We start from the raw sequence: 21,940 nt of genomic DNA, 5'->3' as shown, positions 1-21,940 counted from the left end.
GAAAATATATTCAAAGTGTTAAGAGAAAAGCAATTTCATCCAAGAATACTGTACCCAGCAAGATTATCTTTCATGTGGGAAGAAAAGACAAGAACATTCTCAGATAAACAAAACCTGAAAGAATTTACCAGCACCAGACAAGATCTCCAAGAAGTTCTCAAGGGAGTGCTGTATCAGGAAAATTAAATACAGACACACAGAAAAAAAGAGTTCAAAAACTAAGAAAATGGCCAACTTAATCATAGGGACAAGTCTGGAGTTGAATATTATATCCCAGAATTTAATCAGGAAAATTGAACCACAACAGAAGATAAAGTACATGAGACTGAATTGGTGAAGTATAATTTTATGACTTTTAACTAAAACATTGCTGATTTTCTTGTAGACTTTGTTATCTGGTTGTAAAGATTTGTGCCCAGTCTTGAGATATGGATAGGTTCATGTACCTATCATTTTAACAGAATCCTAACCTGTTTCCTGGCTTTAAGTTTTAAGCAAAGTTCCTTACATTTCTTTAATTTAAGTTAAAACTGGTTTTCTTAATAGTACCTAGTGAACTTGCTATTGAAAGTAGTTAGATTATTTAAGAAATTGTGTGATCAATACAATGTGTGGGGGAAAGGAATGGAAGACAACTGTAGACACCAGAGATAGCATGAGAAGAGGGTGGGAAAGGACAGAAATAGGGGTAAAAAAATATACTGGAAACTAGAAATGGGAAATTTTTTATAATAACGTGTATGATTAAGCCACTATGCAGTATATTGTGGATGGGAAATCACATTTTGTATGCTGTGACAATGCTTAGGGAATTAATGTAAATTAAGTTAAAAAAAAGAAAAAGGTTCAGGAAAAAAACCTGTTTTTCTTGAAATTGAAAAAAAGTATTAAAAATAAAGAGAAAGAAAGAAAGAGAAAGAAAAGATCAATTAAAAAAAAAAAAAACAGACCAGGATTCACACATAAAAAGAAAACTACAGGCTAATATCCCTTTTGAATATAGATGCAAAAGTCCTCCACGAAATATTAGCAAACTGAATCCAACAGCATATCAAAAAAATTACTCACCATAATCAAGTGTGATTCATTCCAGGGATGCAAGAATTGTTCAACATAAGCAAATTAACAAACATGATACATCATATTATTAAAATAAAGGACAAAATGATACGATCATCTCAACAATGGGAAAAGAGCATTTGATGAAATTCAGGAGTTTTTCATGATAAAGCCTCTTAGCAAATTAGGTATAGATGAAATTGACCTTAACACAATAAAGGCCATATGTGACAAACACACAGCTAACATCATACCAGACATGGGAAACTGAAAGATATGTCTCTAAAATCTGCAACAAAACAATGATGCCCACTTACACCACTTTTATTCAACATAGACTAAAAGTCCTAGCCAGGGAAATTAGGCAAGGAAAAGAAATAAAGGGCAACCAAATTGTAAAAAGGAAGTAAAATCTTTCCTCTTTGCAAATGACATGATCTTATATATACAAAATCCAACAGATTCCATTAAAACACTCTTTGAACTAATAAACAAATTCTATAAAGTTGTAGGATACAACATACAAAACATACATACGTAAAAATCAGTATTGTTTTCATACATAAATATCAAACTATATGAGAAGGAAATTAAGGGTTGGCCCCATAGCATAGCAGTTAAGCACCATTCAAAGGGAACAGGAACCCACATGACTAAAATTGCGATTCGAGCCCCGGCCCTAGTGGCTTAAAAACCGTGCAGGATGTGTGCACATGCATGCCTGAAATCCTGATAGAATGGAGAAATGGAGGGGGAAAGACTTTAGCATGATCAGACCCACTGAGGGGTACTTTCTCTCTCTGTAAGTGCATATGCCCTCTGGTAAATAAATGGGGAGGTGGGAGAACAGAAATCAAGAAAACTATCTATAAATAATAATTTTTAAAAACTAGGAATAAATTTAGCCAAGAAGGTGAAAAATCTCTACAAATGGAAACTACAAAATACTGATGAAAGAAATTTTAGAGAACACAAATAAATGGAAATATACCCCATGTTCACAGATCAGAAGAATTAATATTGTTACAATGTACATACTACCTCAAGCAATCAACAGATTTTATATTATTCCTATTAAAATACCAATGACACTCTTCACAGAAATAATAATAACAAAATTTGTATTTAATCACAAATACCCCAAATAGTCAAAGCAATCTTGAACAAAGAGAACAAAGCTGGAGGCACCATACTACCTGAATTGTAAATATCCTACAAAGCTACAGTAACCAAATAGCATGGTACCGACACATAGGCCAATCAGAACCCCAAAATTAATCCATACATTTACAGCCAACTGATTTCTGAGAAGTATGCCAAAACACAAAGTCTCTTCAATAATGATGCTAGGGAAACTGGATTTACACGTGCAGAAGGATGTAACTAGACTTTTATTTCTCACCACTTACAAAAATATAACTCAAAATGGAGTAAATACTGAAGTGTAGGACCAAAAACTATGACACTGCTAAAACAAATCATAGAAAAAATTCTTCATAACATTGGTCTGGGCAAAAACATTTGGATAAAACTTAAAAAGTACTGTCAACAAAAGCAGAAATAAACAAATGGGAGTCCTTCAAACTAAAAGATTCTGCACAGCCAAGGAAGCAATAAACAGAGTAAAGAGACAACCTATCGAATGGGATAAAATATGTGAAACCTAAGCATCTCACTAACACAGGTTATTATCTAGAACATATAAGAAATGCAAATGACTCAATAGCAAAACAAAATTAATTTTATTAAAAATGGGTGAAAGTTCTGAATAGTCACTGCTCAAAAAAAGACTTACAAATGGCTAGCAAGTATGTTAAAAATGCTGAGTATCATTAATCATCAGGGAAATGCAAATGAAAATCACAATGAGGTATCATTTCACCCCAGTTAAAACAACTATTATTAAAAAGATAAAGTATTGGTAAGGATGTGGAGAATAAGGAACTCTTACACACTTTTAGTAGGAATGTAAATTTATACAGTCATTATGAAAAAACAACATGGAGACCACTCAAAAAAAATATCAGTAGAACTACAATATGATCAAGCAATTCTACCACTGAGTACATATATCCAAAGGAAATGAAATTAGTATGTCAAAGAGGTATGGGCACACCATGGTTATTTCAACACTATTCACAATGGTAAAGATATGTAATCAACCTACGTTCCCATCAATGGATAAATGGATAAAGAAACTGTGGTATATTTACACAATGGAATACTATTCAACTATAAAAAGAATGAAGGTTTGTCACTTGTGGCAACATGATTGAGCCACTTAATGTTTTGTTAAGTGAAATAATCCAGGCCCAAGACAAATACTGCAAGATCTCATACATGGAATCTTGAAAAGTATGTCTTGGAACCTGCAGATGGTGTAATGGTTATGTCACTGGACTTACACATAGTCAATTGCACTTCGAGTCCTGGACCCAGTGACTTAAAACACACACCAAGCATGTGTGCATGCTTGAAAAAAAAAAAGCAGGTTTAGAAGTAGAGACTAGAATGGTGGTTACTAGAAGCTTGGAAGGATAGTGGGAAGAAGGACATGAGAAGAGTTTGCCTGATAAGTAATAGTTACAGTTAAATAGAAGGAATAAGTTACAGTGTTCCATCCCATAATAGAATGACTATAGTTAACAATAATATATTGTATATTTCAAAATAGGTTGAAGAAAATATTTTAATGTTCTCAACACAAAGAAATTATAAACATCTGAGATGACAAATATGCTAATTACCCTAATTTGATCACTACATATTTTATACCATAAATATGTACAATTATTATGTGCTGATTCAGAAAGTGTTTTAAAAATTCTTTTCTTCAGAAAGTGTTTGGTCATTGGTAGATGAAAAAAAGAGGTTTCATTTTTATTTTATAATATTCTGTAAAATTCTGATGATGTGTTTTCTTTGTGTAGTGGTTATGTTTATGACAAAAATGGTATACTTAAAATAACTTAAATTTTAAAAAATCCTACAAAAAAATACAGACATCTATAAGACTTTTGTATCTTTTATTAATACCTGAAACAAATAAGTTATAAGTAAATAAATACACAGCCACACATATTTTCTCCTGTTCTGAAGGTTGTCTCTTTACTCTATTTATTCTATATATACTACCTGTATATATAGAATATGTCCAATCATGCAAAATATATAATACATATTAAAATAGAAAATGCCTATGAATAAATTATATATTATAAATAGTTTATTTTTCTTATACTTGTGAAATTAGAAGTAAAATTTTAAAGTGCTTTTTATATATATATATACTTTTTGGAGAGGTTTTTGCTATAGGGCGCATGCGCTCGCCAGACAGACAGAGAGAGACAGAGAGACAGAAAGCGAGAAATCACCCCCCAGGGGGGATGGCCACGCCGCAATCCCTTCTCCTCCATTCTCCTCTCGGGATCTTGGGCACACATGCACACGCACCCGGCGTGAGTTTAAGCCACCGGGTCCGGGACTCGAACCATGGGTCAACTACGTGGGAGTCCAGCGACATAGCCATTACGCTAACTGCTGGTCCCTAGTGCTTTTTATATTTTCACATTTTTGCAAAAGGTTTTTATTAGGAGTAAAAGTAACTTTAAAGAATAAAAATTCTGGGCCCAGCCCTGTAGTGTAGCAGTTAAGCCCCATGCTTAGGGAACCAGATCTCACAAGGCCAACTCTGGCTCAAGTCTCAGCCACATGTGTATGTATGCCCCAAATCCTGACAGGAAGGAGAAATGGAAGCATAAGGATTGCCGTATGACCAGATCCCATTTGGGTGCCTTCACTTTGTCTCTCTGGTGAGTGCACATGCCCTCTAGCAATAAAAACAAACAAACAGCAAAGAACAAACAGAGAGCATACTATAATATGATCAGGACACCCGAAAAGAACTCTATGCCAGAACGAGAATGGGGAGGTGAAAATCTATCTACCCAATTCTGCCCTGGATACTGTCTTGTGAAAAGTCATCACTCTCCTCTCATCTTCACTTCTGAGGCCATTCTTGGTTCCAGACTCTCCAGGGAGCTTCTGCAAAGCCAGTTGGAACCTTTCCCAAAGCCAATGTCATTTCTTAGATCAGACAGTTCTTCAGGACAGAATGTTTTTCCTACTTGCCATCATTGTGCCTCCTCCTGCCATCCCCACCCAGCACCTTCACTATGCTCCTTAAAATGTGTCACCTGGAGCCCCCTCACTTACAGGAATGGCATCATGTGCACTGTATACCTGTCTTTAGGATTCAGTACAGCAAGGGGAAGGATGCATGGCTCTCACAGACTGACTCATAAGGCTCAGCAAAATAGTAAGACAGGAAAAGCATATTCTCATTCTTAGTGCCTCTTCCCATCCCTCAACATGCCCCTCCCTTCCCCTACACCAGCATTTGTTATACCCTGGGCACTCCATGTTGGGGGTGGCCAAGATAACAAGGCTTAAGTAGAGTCTCAAGTCACTGAAACATAACATAAAAGCTTTTCTTTAATCATTAGCTTTCCCCGTCCTCCTGCGAGAACCTAACAACTCCTTGAGCAGATTCCATACGGTTCCTGTCATTCTGAGATACACAGGAGTAGTCCCATTAGGTACCTGAAAGCCAATATTGCTGACATTAAAAGTTCAAATCTCAGAACAGTGTGAAGAGGCGAGAGACCCCCGGACTGACCAAAGCCTGAACACTGCTGCATCCTCCGTGTCCAGCACCTTCGTCCTGCCATGGTTGCAACCATGCCCAGGAGAAGGGCTGAAGGGGAGGCTAAAGGAGATACAGTCAAGGTGAAGGGTGAACCACAGAGGAGATCTGCAAGGTTGTCTGCGAAACCTGCTCCTCCAAAGCCAGAGCCTCAAAAGGGCCCTGCAAAGAAGGGAGAGAAGGTACCCAAAGGAAAAAGGGAAAAAGCTGATGTTGGCAAGGATGGGAATAACCCTGCAGAAAATGGAGGTGCCAAAACAGACCAGGCACAGGAAGCTGAAGGTGCTGGAGATGCCAAGCAAAGTGTGTGCATGTTTGGTAACTGTGTCCTTCTGGTGACTGTGCAGTTTGAAATACTATTTTTTTTTAAAGCTATGTTGTTAGCACACAGAACACTTGATTGTTTTTTGGGGGGAAGGGGCATTTATCACTAATAGAATGTCTCTGAAGCTGGATTGATTTGGACAACATCGTTCCCTTTTAGTTTTGGGAGACTCCTCTTGGCTCCCGAGAGGAGGGATTCCCTGACACACACTGCCATCTTGGCACAGATGCCTGGTGCTCTGGAAAACTCAACATTTGCTTTTATGTCCTCTCCCTCTCTGTTTTCAGCATAGACTTAGCTCCCTCACACCAGAGACCTGTGGGACCTGACCATAGGAAATTAGTTATACTAGGGCATCAGGCAACCTGGACTTCCCAATGGCATTGAGATGGCGTCCTTCAAAGGAGCAGCACTTCCTTTTCCATATTCTTGGATCTTCAGGTTGATAATTCTGCCATTTTCATTTCCCGAAAGTCAGGGCCAGCTCATGAAAAGATGTTAAACAACATGCTAAATGTGAAATGTCAACCCTCGCTCTAAACTTTTCCTGTTCAGAGCATCAGATGAAGACTTCATTGGGTTTTATAGTGGCTTTCTGATTCTGGTAGTCCACTGAAGAAGTGAGTTTGAAAGTTGTCGTATACTGTTAATGATTGTCTGCCCATGTCCTGCCTGAAATACCATGATTGTTTATGAAAAATATCTTTAATAAAACTGGATACAGTTTGGCTTTGGGAAAAAAAATAAAGTTCAAATCTCAGACATTATTCAAAACATATTTTTTCCACATTTAGTGCTCACTAAACCATCGGTAACTCTTGAAAGTCTATTGTTCACATACTTTCCCTTGTCATTTCACTCTTTGGATTCTTTCTTCCCTTCAGTTCTGTCTAGCCTCCCAGTGGTTCTCAGCCTTGACTGTGCATTGGAATTACCTGGGAGTTTCCAAATTACCAGTACCTGGTCTATCCCCAGAGATTCTGATTTAATTATATTGGAGGGAGTCCTGGACGTCAGGGCTTTGTAAAGCTCCTTGGGTAATTTCATTATGAAGCCGAGACTGAGAACCATCACTGTAAATCCACTGTAGTGAGAGAACAGGAAGGAAGGGAGGTGCTGCCTAAGAGAACAACTGCTTCTTGGCAGTGGGAGGGAACATATGCTGAGTTCTCTGGTCCTTTCTGATGCCGTGGGCCTCTGCTGGTATTAAGGTTCCACATAGGTGTATGGTTTCTTCAGAGGGTTGGAAATAGGGAGTCAAATGTATCCCAGTCCTGTCCCTATGGCTGAACCCCTCCCACAGCAGGATGGGCGTCTAGTTGCTTGACTCCTGCTCTCACCACTGTCCTCTTCCACATGAACCAATTCTTTGTGGCATGCTTTGAAGGACACCAAGAACTGAGATAACATGGGGCACCCCAAATTCTTCTCAGCCACACTAATAATAATAATTAACACATTTATTAAGCACCAAATATGTGTCAAGAATTAATTATCATGCGAGCCAGCCAAGAGGTATTAATGCACACCTCATCAATGAGAGAAGTTCTCTGTGGTTTTACCCAGTGTCACACAGAAAGAAAGTACGACAGCAGAGTTGGAAATTCAGATCTGATTCCCCCAGTAACAGCTTCATATTCATTCCATTTCATCTGAAGTCAGTTCCTTTCATGATATTGACTGTTCAAAATGTTACCTCCCTTAGATAATGCAGTTCCATTCTCGTGAGGAGTGTCAAATGGCAACACATTTAATTACAAATCGAATTGGCTTTTATTTGTGATTAATTAAGGATGAGAGCTCCCATTGGGCAATAGCAGAACAGTGAGTTTTGTGAGGTGGAAACAGATCCTTAGAGAAAAAAGCTAATTGGTTACCTTCAGGTTACTGTTTTAAAAGGGTTGAGTCAAAGGGAACTTCCTTATTATACTGACTGAGGTAGACTGAAATCTTCTTTTTTCAGGAAAAGCTGGCCTATGTTGAAATTTATCTAAATTTATTTAAAGCTTCAGTTCGATTATGTGGCATTTAGCATGAGTGACTCCATTTTGATTTATTCTGGTCTGGTGGGGCCTATTGCAGGAGCTCATTCCAAAACAATGGGCTCCCATAATTTTTGTTTAACAGCAATTTAAGTGTCATAATCCAACGAGGGGATAGATGACGGATATTGACAACCAAGGCAGACAGGATGGAAAATTATTTCACTCTTAGTTCCCCCTAACCCTACACACACTCAATGTAGGCAGTGCCTTTGTCAGAAACACACTTTGGGTCAACTACCTACTAGAAATATCCAGATCTGTGCAGATCAGTTTCACCCACTCACTGCTGGCAAGTCTCAGTTTTTCTGTCCTCAGGACTTGCTAATCATTTACAGCCTGTTGACAGATATTTGAACCAGGGATCAAGGTTAACATCCTCAGTTACACAACAACAGTGTATAAAGACTTTGTTCAATCGTGTGTATCATTACAGCATACCAGTTGTGTGTGTGCTTCAGGAAGTCTGTATAAAGTTCTCTGTTGTGGTAGGCCAGACCCAGGAATGCTTTAGCAAAATGAAGGTGCTCACTGCAGCCCTGCTGTTGATCACACTGCAGTATTCATGTGCTCTGAGTCCCACGGACTGCGATGCTACTGAGCCTGTGGCTGAGAAGGCTCTAGACCTGATCAATAAAGGGCGACGGAATGGCTACCTTTTCGAGCTGTGGCGGGTCGCTGACGCCCACTTGGACAAAGCGGTGAGGAATCGCCAGTGGTAGAGCTGAGCTGGGAGGCCACGCTCGAGGGCCATCTGACTGTAGCCCCTAAGCTTACCGCTTTGCACAATGCATGGATTTGTTAGGGTCTTCCGTTTCATTTGCGAGGCTACTCTAGATTATTTTTCTTCTCTTCAACCTATGTTTGTTATAATATGATTATAAATATAAATATAATAATTATTATCAATCGGTAAGGACTTAAAATCATTTATGCTGACCCCAGGCAAATGCTAAGTATTACCAAAAAAATTAGAATAAACTGTGGGCCTTGCCCTCAAGAAAATAATAATAATAATATGTTGACATCCATAGGCATACTGTGACAATAGGATATATTCCAGTGACCAAGTACGTGATATAAACTCTGAAACAATTTAACGCAAGGAGATCTATTGAGATCAGATGGGAGAAGGCTTCAGTTGGAGCTTGAAGAATGGGTAGGATTTGAGTAACCTGAATAAAGGCATTTCAGGTGAATTCTAGGCACACAATCACTATGTGGGTAGGGATTCAGAAAGGAGGGTGTTAGGGAGTAATTGACCATACATGGGGGCGGGGGAAGAGTCTAGAAGTTCAGTGTGCCTCTGGAACAGCCATCGGGTTGGAAGAGAGAATGGAATTATCTCTAAGCCAAGCAAGCTGACTGTTTTCACTTCAATTATATGCTTATTTACAGTATATTTGAGGGGCTGATAGAGATTATGGAGGGCTGTTGAAGCCCTCTCTCTTCTCCTGAAAAGTAAACTGTTCTCCCTTTGCTGGAACACTGGAATCAGAGAGGCCAGATCATGCGGCATGATGAAGACGAGCAGAGTGACTCCCTTGCTAAAGTATTGCAGAGAAGGGCACTGCTGGTTGCAGAGCACAGAAATACAGGGATTTAGGATTCAACCAGCAAGTTACTGACCACTTGTCTCACTCTAGGCTCTCCATCACACGTACAAGACACAAGGTGAATGGCACAGTGTCATCTCTGAGAGGTGGCAGAGTGGACGGGAGGGGAAAGGATACAGTGTTGCCTGAGGAGATGAAAGCAGGTGATAGCCATGAATTGGGGTGCTAGTTCCTGTATCTAGATCATGGAAATGAAGGCATTAGAATGAGAAATAGACAGGAAAGACATTCCGAAAGAAAGGCCATCCGTGGCCTGTGGACGGGATGGCAAAAACAGAAAAAGAAGACATCAAAATTATATTATGCTGAGGGACCAGCAGTTAGCGTAATGGCTATGTCACTGGACTCCCACGTAGTCGACCGCGGTTCACGTCCTGGACCCGGTGGCTTAAAACTCACGCCAGGCGCGTGTGCATACGTGCCCAAGATCCCGAGAGGAAAATGGAGGAGAAGGGATTGTGGTGTGGCCACCCCCCCTGGGGGGTGATTTCTCGCTTTCTGTCTCTCTATCTCTCTCTGTCTATCTGGTGAATGCACGCATCCTATAGCAAAAACCTCTCAAAAAAAAATTATATTATGCTGGATAAAGTCTCTTCACAATCTAAGTGATGTATAGTGATTTCATGTATGAGTAATAGTTTTAAAAATTAATTTTAAAAATTAAAATTTACATTTTTAAAACTAGAGCATAAGGCAATAAGTTTATTGATGTTATTAATTATCAAGGGAAGTTGAGAGAGGTAGCTGGTTTGTAAGAGAAGGGAATGGATTTAGTGTTGGACAAATTGACACATCAAGGCAGAAAATTCAATTTCTAGGATAGAACTGGGTAAGAAACACTGCAAATGTAGATTGGAGATTATAATGTGATTTTTATCCTTTATAATTCCAAGTATATACCATCAACACCTACACCCAAACCAATACTGTCATTTAGTGAATTCATTTTAATGCTCATGAGCAGAAGAAACATGACCAATTTTTTAAAAAATGTGTAACTAGGGACCAGCAGTTAGCGTACAGCTATGTCACTGAACTCCCACATAGTCGACCGCGATTTGCATCCCGGACCCGATGGCTTAAACTCATGCCAGGCACATGTGAGTGTGTGCCCAAGATCGGAGAATGGAGGAGAAGGGATTGCAGTGTGGCCTTCCCCCGGGTGTGTGTGTGTGTGTGTGTGTGTGATTTCTTGCTTTCTGTCTCTCTGTCTCTCTCTGTCTTTCTGGCAAGTGCACACACCCTATAGCAAAAACCTCTCAAAAAAAAATGTGTAACTAACTCTTGATAGCTATTTATTCAAACAAATAGGTCAAATGATACAAAGTTAGGATCATTGCAAAGATTTGGAGAGGAGGAGGAATTCTGTTTCATAAGTAAAGAGGCTACTTTTAATAATAATAAAAACACAACCTCTGGGCTCCCACATGTTACTCACTTGTTGCTTTCTTGGCATTCCTCAGGATTCTGCAACTGTCTATTATTTGGTCTTAGAAGTGAAAGAATCTGACTGTTCGGTCCTATCCAGGAAACACTGGGATGACTGTAAACTGGCTTATTCTAGACGTCCGTCCGAAATAGTAAGTACCCAGGCTACCATAACCTCCTCTCACCATTCTTACTTTCCATCTTCTCTGCTTACGCCTGGGAGTCACATGCTTGGGCTAACCCTGGAGAGAGTAAGAGCAACTTTTGCCTTGAGATCCATGAAGACTATGCTGCCCTTGAGTAAGACTGTCTTGAGAGCTGTTACTGAGAATTCAGTTCAAGATCAGGCAGCAGGGTTTGTGGTCTCACAGGCTAGCATGGCCAGCTTGGAGGCCTTGGACAGATTACCTAATATCCCTAGATTCCAGTCTCCTTAAGCACATAATGAAGGAGAGGTTGGAGTAGACGGACTCTAAGATCCGTTCCAGCCCTGATGGTCTGTGGGTCTGAGTCTGTGAACTCGCTGTGTAATTGTGTCCTGAGAAGACTGGTTCCATTAATAAACTTGGCCAACGGCATGGGTTGCAGTGAGAAATGATGTCTTGTTCTGCACATTAAGCGTGGATCCTCAGATACCGGGCTCTCTGCATCTGGAGGGTGGAGAGATTAAAAATGAACAAATATTTCACTACTAGACAGTAAGAGGTTACACAACTAGGAATTTTAGTATTTTTATCCCTTTAAAACATTTGGGATATAGTCATGATCCATTTAGAGTTTTTCTCTGGTTCTTATGAGGATTGTAGGTGCCCATAGTACGCAGCAGAGAGAAGCAGAGTAAGAAAATACAGACTGTGAGACAGGATTTGATGAAGGAAACTCCAAATACATTTTGAATACTTAGTAGGAGTATGTTGTATCACCTTTTTTGTTCCGTCATGTCTGAGGGAGATAGTAGGCAATGACTCAAACCCTCTTTCTTACAGGTGATTGGACAATGTAAGGTGATAGCTATAAGACATTCCAATGAATCTCAAGATCTGAGCCTGATTGACTACAACTGCACCACAAGTTCTGGTATGGTAATCTGTCAGACTGCTAATTAAGTCTAGGTTAATCTAGAACTCAAGCATACAGGGGTATTCATTATTTAATGTCTGATGTACTTGTCAGAAAGGATCCCTTTCTCTTTTTAATTTTTTTAAGTGAAAAAATTGTTTTATACAATCACTGTATATCATTACAGCTTGCAAAATGGATTTTCCCAGCATGAATACACTGGCTATTCCAGTTAAAGATATTGGGTCATCAGGAAAGTCACGACACGTTTTTGCATAGAAATAACATAGAAAAATATGTCAGAACTTTCCAGAGGACCTGATACTATCATACACACTATCATCAAAGTTCATTTTTTATTTTTGTGTCCCTTTAAAGAAAGAATGAAAACACTTAAGGGTCTCTTCCTGGTAACATCTTTCTCTCCTTGGCAAAGGCAGGAAGAGTTCATTAAAATATTGGCATTTTATGGAGCTAGTGTGAAGGCATCTGAGGTGGGGGCAGAGAGGCCACCGCAGAAACCTGGGCATCAGAAAGATCAGAAGGGTAACACCACACCTCCCCACCCCGTCAATGCTCTGCCTCTGTATCCCTCCTTTTGATCGACTGGACTGGGGAGAAATGTTCACATACAGAAATGTTCACTTCGTCAGCTAAGCAATGTGATTGAATGTATATAAATTAATGAATGAATGAAATTTTTTTTAAAAAAAGAAAGATCAGAAGGAAAGGAAGGACTAGCCGTGTAACTCCGCTGCTAATTCGGCTAATTGATCTCGAACAATCAACTTACTTAGCATCTCCAGTCCTCAGTGTGCTCATCTGTGAAATGGAAATTATTGCTGCTCTCGCCACCATACTTGCACGTACGAGTCCCAGCACTGACTTGGCTGTGTCTGACCCATATTGTGACAGTCATCTTTCTTTAGTCTCTCCAGCACTAACCAATACCAAAGACAGCCCTGTGCTCTTCGATTTCTTTGAGAATACTGAACCCTACAGAAAAAAAGCCAACGAAGCCCTTGAGAAATACAAAAAGGAGAATAGTGATTTTGCTTCTTTCAGAGTGGACCAAGTAGAGAGAGTCATAAGAGCGGTGAGTGCCCCCGCTGTCGGCCTCTAGTCCACGAGCGCAGGCGTCAACCTGCCAGGGGCGAACTGAGCCATGCACGCTCTTTGCTTGCTTGTTTCGACTTCCCTTTTAACTAAAGCCCCTGGTGCAGCCTCTGGGGCTATGATAGACAAATAGCAGGCACCGAAGTATTGCTCTCATGCTAATATATTTTTTTTTAATTTTCTGGAGGGTGTGTAGGTGGAAATGAGAGAGTGGATGTTTGATAGAGATGAGGGACAAAGTCAAAAAGAAAAGAGGGAAAGACAGCATATTAGGATTATAGGAGTCATTAAAAATCATCCAATCTTGGGACCAGCAGTTAGCGTAATGGCTATGTTGCTGGACTCCCACGTAGTTGACCATGGTTCGCGTCCCAGACCCGGTGGCTTAAACTCATGCCGGGAGCATGTGCGTGCGTGCCCAAGATCCCGAGAGGAGAATGGAGGAGAAGGGATTACAGCGTGACCATCTCCCCTGGGGGGTGATTTCTCACTTTCTGTCTCTCTGTCTCTCACTGTCTTTCTGGCAAGCGCACGTACCCTATAGCAAAAATTTCTCCAAAAAATAATAATAATAAATAAAATTATTTCTTTTTCTGCAACTATTTTGAACCCATTTGTTCAGAGAGGAGGAGAAAGAACTGGTTACTATGTGGACTTCTCCGTGAGGAACTGCTCTAAGCACCGTTTCCCCAGATACCCTAGGGTGAGTATAACAATGTCTGTGGAAAACTGAATATTGTCTAGAGGCACTTTTTATCTGCCACTGTTCTAAGTACTTTACACATACGTTAACTTATCACCCCTCGCACCATCCTACGAGGGAGAGACCATTGGGCTGTCTGGAAAGTCACGACACACTTTTGCACAGAAAACCATAGAAAAATATGGCATGACTTTCCAGACAGCCTAATAGTTTCATTTCCTATTTCCGGATGGGGAAACTTAGGCATCGAGAAGATAAGTGAATCATGAAAATATGATTTTATAATATGCGTGATAAATACCTCATCTTAAAACCGAACTTGTAAATCTATCAGGATGAAAGGCTTAGTTACTAGGACGTTAAAAAAATCACGACTGTTCCGGTGACCCAATAACTCTAATAACCAGCTCGTATGACAACCCTCCACATCAAGTGATTTCATTCAAGCCATTTCATTAACACCCTCCTGGATCCCATTTGACAAGTGAGAAGGTGAAGGGCTTAGTAGGTGAAGGGTCTGGCCAGTGTTCACAGATGAACTGAGATTAGAATCCAGTTCTTCACATGCTCAGTCTAATGGGATTTTTCTAGCAATTATTTACAAGTTAGTACTCACATACGTGCAGAAGGTCTTATCAATAACACCAGCACTCGCAGGGTGACTTACATTTTATAAAATATTTCCGCATATGTTGCTGTCTCTTGATAACCCCTCTGCGAAGAAGCGAGCGTTTGGCTCAGTTCCCAATCAGGCCAAGAATTTTATCCGTTGGCCTACGGCACCTTAGCTAGACAATGTTAGAGCATCCAAGTTTAATTCTGATTTCAAGTCCAGAATTTTTCTAACATTTAACAATCCACTCTCCCTGGCTGGACAGGACGAGGTTCCTTTTCTGGTTGTTCAAAGTTTCTATCTGAACCTGTTCCATTGGTAGAATCTTGCTCAGTGGCCAGTGGAAAAGACAGGTCTCTTCTCTACCTCCTTCCCCCAGAAACTTTTAGCTATCTTTGTGTTGAAGAGCCATAGCAGCTGGAGAAAAGAATGCTCAGTGCTAAGTATTTTATAGCAGTATTTCATTTAATTAGGCCCTCCCACAGCCTGTGGATGGATGGTATTTTGCCCATTTAATGGTAACTGAGTTTCAGCAATTTTGTGTCACTTGCCTAAAGTCACATCACTACTAAATGGTGAAGCCAGGATCAACATAGACCTGTCCAACTCCAAAACTGTACTCGAAACTTCAATGCTTGACAGTCTCTCTGGAAGAAAAGTCACCCTGTCCTAGGCTAACTTAGACAGTTGGGTTAGTGGGCCGCTGGAACACAGGCATGGTAGCCAGCTACAGCTGTCATTCTTAGGGAGGGACCAGCACTCACCCATTTTGCAGGGCCCATGCAAATTCATCTTATACTGGCTGTCTCATTTCCAAGGCTTTTCTCTAAGTGCCACTTACGCAAATCCCTCTTTACACCATCCCACTTTTCTCTAGGCACAGGCAGCTCGGGCTTTCAGGGTGTAAAGGCAGCCTAAATGCAAGGCAGCAATGGCTTGTTGCACGGAGATACTCCTCACACCACCCATGGGGAGGCCCAGGGCTGTACCTGCTCGCGGACCAGAACCACGACAACTTGGAATGAAACCCTTTGGAGCTTACACAAAGTGTAGGCTAGGAAAGATGGTTACATAACTGACAAGGCTATCCAATAATATTACCCTTGCTTTTTAAAAAGTCTTCCTTTCCTGAATATTTAGAAGTTCACAACTCTGGCTAGGCACCTTCATGCTTCCTGTACATGTGTGCGCACATGTACACATGCACACACATGCACACACATGTACACATGCACACACATATACACACAAATGCACTCACACATGCACACGCATGTACACATGCAGACACACACACACGCACACAGTAACAGCACTCTCTCTCTTTTGTAGGTCTTCGGATTCTGCAGAGCACATCTGATCTATGATGCAGAAGCCTCTGACTTGGAAACCCCAGAGAACCTCATAATAGACTGTGAAGTCTTTGACCTGGAGGTGGGTTGCCTAAGTGGCCTTTATTGTGAGCAATACTAGACTGAGTGATATAGTCGCACACCTGGTGATTTGGTTATCGTGGTTGTGTGTGTGTGTGTGAGGAGTGCGTGGTGGGGAGATACAGACTTCTGGGGAAAGGTGTGCAATTGCTGATATGACACGAAAAGTATGAATTTTGCTTTCCAAAAACTGGGGAGGAGTATGAGTTGGCAGAAAAGCTAATTATGACCAATTCAGTAAATTTTGAAAATCGTCCTGTAGACAGAACTCCAGTGCTAGGACTTAACAATTCTTAGCTTTTATAATTAAACATAGAACCTAAGAAAAATAACTTAGCCTCAAGTCTGCTGTATACAAAATAAAATACAAAACAATGTTTTCCATTTATCTCCAAAAGCTTTATGGATAAGCCCAAAGATATTATTCACTTTAGCTTTATATTGGCAAATCAAAAACATAAAACTAAAAAAAAAATTAAGTCTATGTCTCAAATCAAAGAAAGAGGAAGAAGAAAGAAAGAAAGAAAGAAAGAAAGAAAAAGAAAGAAAGAAAGAGAGAGAAGAAAGAAAGAAAGAAAGAAAGAAAGAAAGAAAGAAAGAAAGAAAGAGAAAGAAAGAAAGAGAAAGAAAGAAAGAAAGAAAGAAAGAAAGAAAGAAAGAAAGAAAGAAAGAAAGAAAGAAAGAAAGAGAGAAAGAAAGAAAGGAGAGAGAGAGAGAAAGAAAGAAAGGGCAGGTTTGTCACCATGAATGTGGCTCCACATGGTTTTTTAATAAATGAAGTCTGAACAAGGAGAGTAAAGAGGTCCATCCTTCAGGAGTAAGAATGTTTATATTATCAAGCCTCAGAACTCCATTGAGAGTATCCATTATAAGGCATAAGTTTTCCAAATATTGGGCTACAGATGGGTGCCATTCCATACCATAGTTTCGCCACTTTATGTTGAAATGAGAAAACTTAGAATAATGAAAGTTTTTCATGATGTAACATTTATTCTATCTAAAGATCATCATCTACTCTGAGATTATTTTACTTGTTTGCTGTCACAATAGTATTTCTTTCCTGAAACAATGATGGTGCTAGGTAATAGTTTTATTTTATTTTCATTGTGAACTTGACTAGATAAAAATTCAAGGACCCCTTTTTGATATCTTACATATATATATATAGTGCATGTGCTTGCTGGAGAGACAGAAAGAGACAGAGAGAAAGTGAGAAAAATCACCCTTTTGAGGGATGGCCACACCACAACCCCTTCTCCTCCATTGTCCTCTCAGGATCCTGGGCACACACACATGCATGCCTGGCATGAGTTTAAGCCACTGGGTCCAGGACTAGAACCGCAGGTGACTACGTGGGAGTTCAGTGTAACCATTATGCCATCTACTGGTCCCGATATCCTACTTTTTATATTGATTATGGAATCCCAAAGTCTGGGAGCCATTGATCTAAATTAGTTAAATATCTGAATTCTCCTTTTGTCTTCCATGATAACATTCACTCCAGGAATTCAGAAACATCAGCGATGTCCGACCCCATCTGGGCCATCGTCATCACTCTGGTGAGCATGAGCATTCTTGGGTCAGCAAGCCTCCATTTAAGCCTGGTGGATTCAGAGATCATCATCCTCCAAGACCACATAAATTTGGATGCCCACCTCCCCCAGAAGACAAAGATCATCCAGATAGGTTGCCCCCTTCAGGGTCAAGATGTCATCATCCCCCATTTGGCATTGGTAGAACCCAAGGACCCCCTCATAATCATAGTTCCAGTGAACACCATTCCCATGGGCACAATCCCCATGGACACCATCCCCATGGACACCGTCCCCATGGACACCATCCCCATGGACACCATCCTCATGGACACCGTCCCCATGGACACCATCCCCATGGACACCGTCCTCATGGCCACTATCCCCATGGTCATGCTTTCCATGACTATGGACCTTGTGACCCCCCACCCCATAGCAAAGGTTCCCAAGATCACCATCACCATGGCCACGGCCCCCCACATAGGCATTCAGAAGAAAGAGGGCCAGGTAAAGGACACTTTCCATTCCACTGGAGACGAATTGGATATATTTACCGACTCCCTCCATTAGAGAAAGGTGAAGTTCTTCCACTTCCTGAAGCCAATTTCCCCAGCTTCTCCTTGCCAGATCATGACAATCTTCTAAAACCTTTCCCTCAATCAGCCTCTGAATCGTGTCCAGGGACGTTCAAGGTTGATTTTCCACAAGTTTCCAAGTTTTTTGCATATTCATCTCAAAAATAAACTCAGAGTTTATTGGCCTTGATGGAGTAAAATAAATAATGTTCTGCGTTAGAACCATAAATAAAAATGTGAACAATCATTATAGTTATTTCAACCTTGCTTTCATATTCAGGATAGGGCAAAATGTGGACGACAAGGAGATCATATGGGAAGGGACAGGAGTAGAAAGGAGGAGAAACAGTGCTTCAACTTAGTAGTTAATTCTGTCACTGGCCTCTACATCACATGAAGCAAATTTCTGACTCTCAGAATTTCTTTCTTTCTTAATTCTTCTAATTCTAGAGTATCCGTTACTACTTAATAGCTAGGCATAGCAAGAAGGTACACATATTTCACTTTAAAGGATTATTATTATCAAAACTACCCAAATTCTTTCCTAGTATTTAATTCTAGTCATCTAAATTTCTCTTTGGAAAAAGAAGTTCCAAATGCAATTATCAAGTGGACGAAGCTCTGGCTAAAAATCTCAAAGACGGTCATAGATATGACTTGTGATCATATATTCAGGTACAGAAGAAATGTTTTATTTTCAGGACAAAATTTCAGATTGCGGGAACCAGCAGTTAGCGTAATGGCTATGTCGCTGGACTCCCACGTAGTCGACCGCGGTTCGCATCCCGGAACCGGTGGCTTAAAACTCACGCCGGGCGCGTGTGCGTGCGTGCCCAAGATCCTGAGAGGAGAATGGAGGAGAAGGGATTGTGGCGTGACCATCCCCCCTGGGGGGTGATTTCTCGCTTTCTGTCTCTAATGTCTCTCTCTGTCTGTCTGGCGAGTGCACGCGACCTATAGTGAAAATCTCGCAAAAAAAAAAAAAATTTCAGATTGCCATCCTACTGGGCTAATGGGAAGCTTAATCTCAGTCCTTTTTGGGCTCCCCTCATCCTACCACTCCACACACAAAGTTGTACCATGGGTCTAGAATCTCACACAGTACTGAGGTGTTTCAGAGGTAGGCATGAGAAGGAATCTGACTCTTTGACCATTGGCCCATCACTCCATCCCGCTGATGGATACTCACTAGATCCACATCACTCTTTAAATCTGGTTCTCTGCCTCAGGAACCCGGAGCCCCACTGTTCTCCTCAGCTTCTCTCCCCGGCTAGAAACTCTCTACTCTCACGTCATTCATTTTGATGCCAGGAGATTTTTTTTTTTTCCTCCATCCTCTAATTCTCTTTCTTTTTCCTTCTTCCCAAATCAGGACATAAGCATTGAGAAACAGGCTCATAAGACTTCAGACACATTCTAGCACCCAGTCACAAATATTCTGATACTCAAAGTATTTATTAACCAATAGAAGGCAAGCACTGACTGATCAGATACAATGGTCAATCAGAGTAGTCCCCAGCCATGAACAGCTAGGGTGGCTATACTTATGGGCACCAGCTGAACGTCACCCTACAGACTCACGTTTCGCCAGGGTGGCATGAACCCAGGGTCAGCTACTGGAATGGGAATAGAGGAAGGCAAAATGGAGGCAGGCAAAAAAATACATAGGTTTATAACTGAAAATGTCACCCCCTCACATTTGAGAGGTGTGTGAAAAATTATAAAGCACAAGGGGGTCTCCAAGAAGTACATAACTACACATACACACACACAACGAAAAACTAAGCAGGGCCAGCTCCGTGGTACAGTGGTGACATGCTGTTCAGGAGAAGCAGGGTCACACATGGCAACCATGGTTCAAGTCCCAGACCCAGTTAGCCTGAAAACATGCCACATACCTGTGTGAATCCCAGGCTCGCAGGGAGGAGAACGGTGTCATGACCAGACCCTGCGCAGGGTGCTCCCCTCCTCTCTCTCTCTCGTTCTCTCTCTCTCTCTCTCTCACTCTCAAGCATACACTCAAATCACGAAGAAAGGGAAACATTGTTTAAATAAAAAATAAGTAACTATGCATGGATTTAAATTTTTTTGCACCAAAATAAACTCATACTTTAATTCCATTTTTGTTTAAATGTGCAACTTTAGTCAACATTTTTTAGAGATGAATGAGGCACAAAGAGATTTGATAACTTGTTTGAGACCTCACAGTAAATCACGGGACTGGGATTAGAACCCTGATGGCCTCCTCCAAAGCCACATTCTCTACTCTTTATTACACTCCTAAATATGCCACTAAGTCCTGCTTCTGAGTCTTCTTATTTTAAAAAAAAAATTATTATTATTTATTTAATTTTATTTATTCATTCATTTATTTTAATTTGACCAGAGAGAGAAAGTGAGAAATCAAGCCACCAGGTCCAGGACTAGAACAGTGGTCAGCCATGTGGGAATATTTGGCACCTTAGCCACCATGCCACCTGCTGGTTCCTCCAAGTCCTTTTCTGAAATACCCACTGTGATCAGCCATGACTACTCTTTTCCCAGGGACCCTCACTCATTTTCCCACCCTTCCTGCTGTTGACTCCTCCGTCTCTGCTGCTTCCTCCCTCCTTCCTCTCAGGTAGGAATTTACTCAAGTCTCTGTCACTCTTATTTTTTCCCTGCAACCCCTCTCACCCCCTTGTTAGAACCTACCTTCTGCTGTCATCATGCACCTGGGACTATGTCAGTAAGTCAGGGACTCTCAACCGTCTTTCGCTAGTGTCAGGTGTAATTTATAAGAACTAATTACCAGGCCCTCATAAATAATACCTCATTCATGTCTTTAAAAAAAAATCCATTAAGATATTATGATTTTTGGCATTTTGCAGATGAGGAAACAGAATCAGGAGGGTTATGCAAGCCAGTCTTGCTCAGGGTCATACAGCAGTTAAGTGCAGAGTTAGGTTAGAATCCAGGATAGGTGGGCCAGCAGGTTGCTTGGTGGTTAAAGGCACTGGTCTTGCACATGGCCAACCATGGTTCTAGTCCTAGACTTGGTGGCTTACTTTCTCACTTCCTCTCTCTCTCTCTCTTTCTCTCTCTCTCTCTCTCTCTCTGTCCCTCTCTGGTCAAATTAAAATTAATTAATTAATTTAATTAAAATAAACAAAGAACCTAGGTTGGATTTCCTGCCAAGCTCATAATCTTGCCCACCATTAAAGGCCCGCACTCAGCCCCAGTGACCCTTCTTTTTCAGGGGCTTTCTCCATTATCAAGCTCGAGATTGTGTCAACAGCAGTAACAGCAGAGAACTCAACTTTATTTTTCAGTAAGATTTGATCGCAAACACGTCGAAACCAGCATCTTTAGCCTACTCTTAGATCTCCTCTCTCTACATATTATAGTTTAACTTTCTCAAAATGGTAGTGGTGCTTACGGAACTGGACTGTCACGTGGCCAACCACAACGGGAGTTCCAGAGCCAGTGACTTAAAAATCACACCAGACATGTGTGCACGTGTGCCCAAAATCCTGAGGAAATGGGGGAGAAGGGACTGTGGTATGACCATCCCCACTAGGGGGCGATTTCTTGCTTTTCCTCTCTGTCTCTCTCAGGCCAAGTGCAAGCATCCCATGGCAGAAAGAAAGAAAAGAAGAAAGAAAGAAAGAGAAAGAAAGAAAGAAAGAAAGAAAGAAAGAAAGAAAGAAAGAAAGAAAGAAAGAAAGAAAGAAAGAAAGAAAGAAAGAAAGAAA

At 40.7% G+C, this 21,940-nt stretch overlaps 1 protein-coding gene and 1 pseudogene across 1 annotated transcript; both read left to right on the top strand.

The window, feature by feature from the left end:
* Nucleotides 1–5,799: 5,799 nt before the first annotated feature.
* Nucleotides 5,800–6,381, top strand: LOC102478477 (non-histone chromosomal protein HMG-17 pseudogene; annotated as a pseudogene).
* Nucleotides 6,382–8,557: 2,176 nt separating this feature from the next.
* Nucleotides 8,558–18,453, top strand: HRG (histidine rich glycoprotein). Its single transcript, XM_006171463.3, has 7 exons — nt 8,558–8,832; nt 11,211–11,327; nt 12,162–12,252; nt 13,164–13,330; nt 13,973–14,053; nt 15,999–16,100; nt 17,604–18,453. The coding sequence occupies exons 1-7, from the start codon at nt 8,650–8,652 to the stop codon at nt 18,372–18,374; spliced, it is 1,512 nt and encodes a 503-aa protein (XP_006171525.1). The 5' UTR covers nt 8,558–8,649; the 3' UTR covers nt 18,375–18,453.
* Nucleotides 18,454–21,940: the final 3,487 nt, after the last annotated feature.

This window comes from Tupaia chinensis, unplaced genomic scaffold (assembly GCF_000334495.1).
Source record: "Tupaia chinensis unplaced genomic scaffold, TupChi_1.0 Scaffold149658_1, whole genome shotgun sequence".
NCBI lineage: Eukaryota > Metazoa > Chordata > Mammalia > Scandentia > Tupaiidae > Tupaia > Tupaia belangeri.
Note: the sequence above shows the minus strand (reverse complement) of the source record. Positions and strands in the feature narration are given on the sequence as shown.

Bases quoted from the DNA above. Each gene is read 5' to 3' on its own strand.
- HRG (XM_006171463.3), top strand. From the start codon at position 8,650: ATGAAGGTGCTCACTGCAGCCCTGCTGTTGATCACACTGCAGTATTCA. The intron at 14,054-15,998 runs GTGAGTATAACA...TCTCTTTTGTAG, and splicing joins GTTTCCCCAGATACCCTAGG to GTCTTCGGATTCTGCAGAGC. The intron at 16,101-17,603 runs GTGGGTTGCCTA...CATTCACTCCAG, and splicing joins GTGAAGTCTTTGACCTGGAG to GAATTCAGAAACATCAGCGA.